Source organism: Engraulis encrasicolus, chromosome 15, assembly GCF_034702125.1.
Source record: "Engraulis encrasicolus isolate BLACKSEA-1 chromosome 15, IST_EnEncr_1.0, whole genome shotgun sequence".
NCBI lineage: Eukaryota > Metazoa > Chordata > Actinopteri > Clupeiformes > Engraulidae > Engraulis > Engraulis encrasicolus.
The window spans coordinates 21,951,753-21,959,252 of record NC_085871.1 but is presented as its reverse complement, the minus strand read 5'-3'; the positions used below and the strand labels follow the sequence as shown (position 1 = coordinate 21,959,252).

Here is a 7,500-nt window from a genome sequence, read left to right as displayed (position 1 = left end):
GAGAGATGTATGTTCTATGAACTATGGCTCAAATGATTCTGCGCAGCGCTGCGCGCAGGACCGAAATATGAGATACGAGGAGGAATACGAGGTGGGGAACTTTTAAGATAGAATTCGAAGCTGATCGGGAACTTATCTTCATAGATCCTTTGTCTAGAGAATACTGTCCTTTGTCTTAGACTTACAGTATGTGTGGGGGGAAGGGGAAAAGGAGCGCTTGGCGCGCTTTTCCGACAATAGCTTACGTCCTCAACTCGATAACTCTATGGGTTAAAACACGGGTACGTGTATCTCTGTGAGTGGATAATTTACATGTGGGTGCAAGTATGGCCTATGGCAATATTGCAACTAATGTAAACTAAGAATAGCGTGTGGCTATCTGTGGTGATGAGAGGGGAGAAAGAGAGAAAGGAAAGAAAGAACAGATAGAACAAAATAACCCAAAATAAAATATATCACACTCTACAAGTGTGGATATTTAAACACAACTCCTCAAAGCTATGTAACAGTTCTAACTGCGTATCTTTGCCCAATTCGCGTGCTTACTGTTATCCTTGGTAGGAAGAGAGAGAGAGCTCTCGGGCGAGGTGGGTGTGTGCGTCTTCGTGCGCACGAGGTCCTTTTGTTCTCCAAGCTCGCAGGTTCTGTCTGTGGGGCCAAGCGATACCACGCGCCGTTCCGGGGCACGAGGTTGCAATGTGTCCACAGAAGTCTTGCTTCGTTGAACGGGGAAAAGGAAGGTGGTATTTCGTTGTGTAGTCCGATTGTCTTTGCGGTGCCGTCCTGCGAAGGTCCAATGAGAAAGGGGTGCACGCAGGTCCGCTCCACGCGTAGTAACTATACCGGCTGTCCACTCTCTTGGGGGGGACAGACAATCAGGCTCAGCCGAGTCTCCGTCGACTCTAGGCGAGATCCTTGAATTCGGTGCTAGTAAAAAAAGATTAACAATTGTCCGTACAAAAGTTATCCTATAGCGCGTGGGTTCCTCGTGGGTCCTGACTCACTGCTCTCCTAGCAGTGTCCGCAAAAGTCAAATGCAATACAAACGAAAACCGGTTGAAGGAAGAAATATATCGACGTAGTGTTAACCTGGCCAAGATAACTTACAGTTTCAATAATTTCTAAAATAGACGTCCCTCTAAGGAGACGGGTCTCGACACGTCTCACATCTCGATGGAGGAAGTCGGGCTTCGGGTAAGAGAGTGATAGCATACCTGTACCAGGGGTTTTATACATACGGGGCGGGGCTGAGCCACGTAATTCGAACCAGGTACAGTATAGAGAGAAAATGGTGGCTGTATTTTACAAAATGGTGGCCATTTGTAAAATAAGTGGAAATGAATTAAACGTTAGGGGTAATAACGCCTACACTTCCTATCTAAGAATCATTACCCACCTTCTCATACGCAATGCCACATTTGGATAATTGCTCAACATTTACCAAAAAAACGGATCATTTTTTGATCCATCTTAAGGACGTCATAACACTTCAGCTTAAAAAATGATGGCTTACAAGAGGCTTCGAGCGTACTGAGGACACGAATGCAGTCCATTTTACAGGCAAATGAGGGAGAGGAAAATCATCTGCTCATTTCAGCTTTCACTTATCCTCTCTGTCTCTCCCTCTCCCTCCCTCCATCCTCTCTCTCTCCTCCATTCACCCTCCCATTCCCTATGGCACCTTTTATGAGTCAAGTGCTTAATATAGTCCGAGTCCGTCGGCTCATTTTTCTTATTCAGGGAAATTAGGTGGGACGAGGCTTATAACGCGGGGCTAAATGGGAGCCTTGAGTGGTGAGTGGAGCTGGATGGTGGAGGGATGAAATGAACACTGGCTGGCTGATCTGTAGAGGGAAAAATATGATCATGTACGTGATTACACAAGAACCTGAAATCAAGAGGTGGGAAAAAAGAGAGAATGGAGGAGGCTGGGCTGATTGAAGATGGAGAATTTAGGAGGATAAAGTAGCCAATAAAAATACGAAAGTGGAAAATAAATGAATACTTCTAGCTCAAAAAGAATGCAAAGCCTCGAGACAGGTGAAAGTCAAGATGAATGACACAATAGTAGATACACTGAGTGGTTATAATGATGGTTCTTTAGCCAGGAGACAGACCTAACAAGGTGTAACAGATGTATACACTATGGATAATGAGTGCAGAAAAGTTAATGGACTTCACCACAGCTTATCTAGACTGTGGATAGTATTGGTTAGCGGTTAGTCAAAAAAGGAGGAAGTGATGGAAGTGAGATGGAAGTGAGTGAGAGAGAGAGAGAGAGAGAGAGAGAGAGAGAGAGAGAGAGAGAGAGAGAGAGAGAGAGAGAGAGAGAGAGAGAGAGAGACATATGAAATACCAAAACATTCCCTGCTAGAAAAGTCTTACAACTTCTTGTCAATACTGAATGTTTTAGTTCAATGAATGCATAAAGCAACCAAGCTGACCAATCAGTGGTACCAAGTATTTGTCCCTGAATCAAAGTTAATGATATCACTTGGAGAAGAAAAAGGCAGGGACTCAGGATGGCAGCTTGCTTTAGAAGGGCTTTCACATAGTCCGGAAAAAAAACCCACCTCCATTCTTGCATTCTGAAAACAATTGGGCTTGTTTCACTATCCTTGTCCAGCAGTACAATCGGAGATAGCTACGTTGTTTTTCCTGAAGTATTTTGCAGCATTTAAAAAAAAAAAAAGACCATGTATCGGGATGCACATGTATCGCAATACGTATCGTATAGTGACCCCTGTATCTGGATGTGTATCGTATTGCGAGATTGTTGCCAATACCTACCTAGTAATGACCGACCTAGTAATAATGACCTAGTGATTCTCTCCCCTTTCTCCTCCTTACCCTTCTCCCGTCCTTGGGCCCCTGTACCTGGACTGATTTGGTATGCCTCGCAGTCAGCCTCGCAGCCAGCTGGTCGCTAACAACATTAGCATAATCCTTTTTGTATCGAGTCCAGGGGGTTTCAATTTGTTTGAAGACTCTTATTGTTCTGAGTCTTCGTAATTGATTTTTCTCCGGCTTAATGTCATTATGCCAATGGCTTTCCCTTCACGTGTTTGTTGTCTGACGCTTCGGCCCAACACAGGACAGAGTAATAAAATGATCTGCGAGATCGAAGACTAAAGGGGCTGTTTTTCTTGTGTGGGTTGTTTGGAAACCAAAAACAAGAACACCTTTTGATGTGAGGCACGTGCCGTGCAATGTAAAGGCGTGTTTGAAGTTTCTCATTCAGAGTGAGGAAGAAGCACCCTTGAAAAGAGTCTTCAAAAAGATGACAAGGACATATCCGTATGTTGGATGTTAATGCAAGAAGAGTGCAGTGAACTGCATTACTTCCAACAACAAAAAACTCGTCGTCTAGATACTGTACATCAAAGGCACCTAGACCAGATGCGATAAAATACCACATACATACGTACCTTTTCAAATGCAGCTGTACAGCAAAAAGCTTGGGCTCTGATTTCAGAATGTTCACGCAAACCAACATACCTACAGTACAGTAGCAATGCTGAAGCTTTTTCCTTATTTCAGTGTGTGAAATAGCAATAGATGTACGTACATCCAGCATTGCATAGGAATGTCCATGCTGCGTTTAGCTGCTGAGAAAGTACTTTCATGTTACTTTTACGTGAGATCAAAATTGTCTAATGCTGTACTGCAGTAATAACCCTAATAGACACCACCATGAAAGACAAATTCTTATGATTAGGAATGTAATGATGATAACGATGATGAAAATGGAGATAGTCATGAAAGGGGTGATTGTACTGACATAATGCCTTTGAAAGCTATTCACTTAGGCACCCGACCTGTTCACTATGGGTGGGTAGAGGAGACTGCTGAGAGTCTGAGACTGCTGACAGTGCAAGTGGCGTTTGCAGTGACATTGAAATGACACTAATGACATGTGTCCTTTGTGTGCGTGTGTGTGTGTGTGTGTGTGTGTGTGTATGTGTGTGTGTGTGTGTGTGTGTGTGTGTGTGTGTGTGTGTGTGTGTGTGTATGTGTGTGTGTGTGTGTGTGTGTGTGTGTCCTGCACGTGTCTGTCCTACTAAATCCACAGCTGCTACTGGAGCACCTGGAGTGCCTGGTGTCTCGGCACGAGCGCTCGCTGCGGATGACGGTGGTGAAGCGACAGGCCCAGTCCCCGTCGGGAGTGTCCAGCGAAGTCGAGGTCCTCAAGGCCCTCAAGTCCCTTTTCGAACACCACAAAGCCCTCGACGAAAAGGTAAGATGGTCCTGGTGCATAGATGAGCACGATAGATACATACAGTCAGGGAAGCCGACAGAGGGAGACAAAGGGGTCACTTGTCCCGGGTTCAAGGAGAGAAGGGACCCAGAATAAGATCCTCATGACTGTTTTGGGTTTAGGGCCCTTTCAGCTGTCTTTGTCCCGGGCCCAGCCAAAGCTGTCACCGGCCCTGCCTACAGTAGATAGATCGATAGATTGATCGATAGATAGATAGATAGATAGATAGATAGATAGATAGATAGATAGATAGATAGATAGATAGATACAGTAGATAGATAGATAGATAGATAGATAGATAGATAGATAGATAGATAGATAGATAGATAGATAGATAGATAGACAGACAGACAGACAGACAGACAGACAGACAGACAGACAGACAGACAGACAGACAGACAGACAGACAGACAGACAGGCAGGCAGGCAGGCAGGCAGGCAGATAGATGCTAGATTGATAGATAGATAGATAGATAGATAGATAGATAGATAGATAGATAGATAGATAGATAGATAGACAGACAGACAGACAGACAGACAGACAGACAGACAGACAGACAGACAGACAGACAGATAGATAGATAGATAGATAGATAGATAGATAGATAGATAGATAGCAGTGATGCGCGGGTCGACGAAAAAACAAGACACACCCGACCGCTTTTTTCCCTAGTCCGCCCGCTTGCCCTGCCCGCAAGAATTATTCATGAAAAATATTGACCCGGCCCGCTTCCCGACCCGCCTTTGAAAATAGTAGCCGTGCGTCTTTATGAACACCCTAGCGTCATTGGCAAAGCACAATCACGTCAATAAAGGTCTTAAAAAAGGAATTTGCGTCAAGAACAAGACAGCTGTGCATTTCAACAGGACATGTTGGATTATTGAACGAGGCCATGCAATGACGACTGCCGACTGTCACCTGTTTATTTCGGTAACATCGTCGTTTGGATACATGGAGAAAATTAATCTGTAGGTTGGTGAGCAGACGGAGCCACCCGTCAAGTGGATTGCCTCGTAGTCATGGTACGACACAGGAAATGAAAACAAACTCTGTAAGCAACACATGAGTGCGAAACCATTACAATTGTATAAGAAAATATGTAGGCTATATCCATCACTGCACTGTTTAGAGAGCACCCTCTGTGTTCTTCAAAATGCACTCAATGGTTGCACCTGCTGCACCAGTTGCGCGCAGAAGATATTCGGCCAACGCAGGAGCCTCATTAAGTCTCCTGCAGAGCGCGTGGCACCATCGTAGTTATTCAGCCATATGATCTATTTCGTAAAAAATGTCCCTGTCTGCTAAAGTAAACTATAGCCTATTGGCTAGCCTATAGCCTACTTTAAAATTCGGCATCATTTCAAAGGTCCTGACCGACCGCACCCGACCCGAATTTCATTAAAAATAATATTTCATAACCCGTGCCTGCGGTCGACCGCAGTTAACTGCAAGCGCCCGCTGCTTTCGGGTCAGCCCGCGCATCACTGATAGATAGATAGATAGATAGATAGATACTTCTCTAGGCCCTCAATTAAAATGTAAGACTGCAGCCTAATACATTATTCATCACTTGATAGATGGGCAGCTAAATGCACTTCACCTTTCCTTGCCAATGTCCCCAGATTCTTTCACTTTAACACCTCCCTATCCGTCTCTTCCTCTATATCCCTCTAGACCTCTGCTGCTCTATCCCTTTGCCCCTTTGTCCGAGCCAGGCCACGCCCTCCTAGTGACACAACACCTTCAATGTTGCTTCTCGTCAGGCCAAGAGCAATGTAAATTCGTTTCTGATCCCCCACAAAATTGGGAACTCCACCCATTTTGTAGGAAACCAGTGAACCAGTAGCAAACCCAGGGAGGCAGGTCAACCATGCCATTTGGGAAACATCAACTGTTATGCTATTGGTTAGACCAAGTCTGGAGGAGATTTGAAAGTCAATGATAATCAGACTTCCTTTGTCCATTCCTGTCTTTCCATCCCTGGAGATCTTCGAACCTCTATTGCTTTCTTTACTCCTTCTCCTCCTTCTCTTCCGCTCTCTTTTCCTTTGTTTCATCCATATGCCCATCCATCCATACATTTACTCATTGACCACCTTTCCTCATCCCTCTCTTTCTCTCTTTTCCTTTGTTTCCCCAATATGCCCATCCACACGCACATCCATTTACTTTGACCACCTCTCCTCATCCCTCTCTTCCGCTCTCTCCTCCTTTGTTTCCCCATATACCCAGGGGTGTCGTTCAGGGAGGTTAAGTGTGACTGAGTCACCAGGGCCCCATGTATATAGGGGGCCCACACACTGTCCGATTCATGTAGATATATGGCTGGGCATTGGAGCTGATTGTACATAGGGCCTACAATTCGCTGCTACGCCCCTGCATATGCCCATCCATACGTTTACTTTGACCACCTCTCCTCCTCATCCCTCTCTCTTTCTCTCTCTCCCCATCTGATGGATGTCCAGACGGTGCCTCCGCGGCCCCTCGTGTAATCTATTCTCTGGGCCGCAGCCCAAGGCGTCATTTGTAACACTTCTTTTGTTGCCCCCGGTAACAGGAATATAAAAACGCCTGGCTGATTGATGGGGGCTCACTGTGCGACAGCGTTCAGAGCACCGCTATAATAATCCTCCCTGTCCTGTCACACCTTTACTCTCGCTTTCTCTCTCTCTCTCTCTCTCTCTCTCTCTCTCTTTTCTCTCTCTCTCTCTCTCTCTCTCTCTCTCTCTCTCTCTCTCTCTCTCTCTCTCTCTCTCTCTTTATCTCTCTCTCTCTCTCTCTCTCTCTCTCTCTCTCTTTCTCTCTCTTTATCTCTCTCTCTCTTTCTCTCTCTCTCTCTCTTTCTCTATCTTTATCTCTCTCTCTCTCTCTCTCTCTCTCTCTCTCTCTCTCTCTCTCTCTCTTTCACACTTCCTTGCTCTCTCTCTATTCCTACTCCCCTCCCTACTGGCTGTTGGTCACCCTCTCCCTCTCTTCTTTCAGCTTTTCCTCTCCTCCCCTCGCTCAGTGTCATCTTTCTCTTTAACCTTTCTTCTTTTCTTTCTCATGAACTGTCTCGTCTCCCCACCCACCCATTATGGTTGCAGGACACACACACACGCACGCACGCACGCACGCACGCACGCACACACACACAACCGCGCGCACACACACACACACACACACACACACACACACACACACACACACACACACACACACACACACACACGCACACGCACACGACACACACACACATACG

The 7,500-nt window shown here is 45.6% G+C and overlaps 1 protein-coding gene across 1 annotated transcript in view; it reads left to right on the top strand.

Annotated features, from left to right (window-relative positions):
* ppfia2 (PTPRF interacting protein alpha 2) overlaps positions 1 to 7,500 on the top strand; it is a 368,722-nt gene that overhangs the window by 275,622 nt on the left and 85,600 nt on the right. The window contains exon 5 of the mRNA XM_063217227.1: positions 4,073 to 4,237. Coding sequence (XP_063073297.1) covers positions 4,073 to 4,237 — 165 coding nt within the window. The remainder of the gene's footprint in view (positions 1 to 4,072; positions 4,238 to 7,500) is intronic.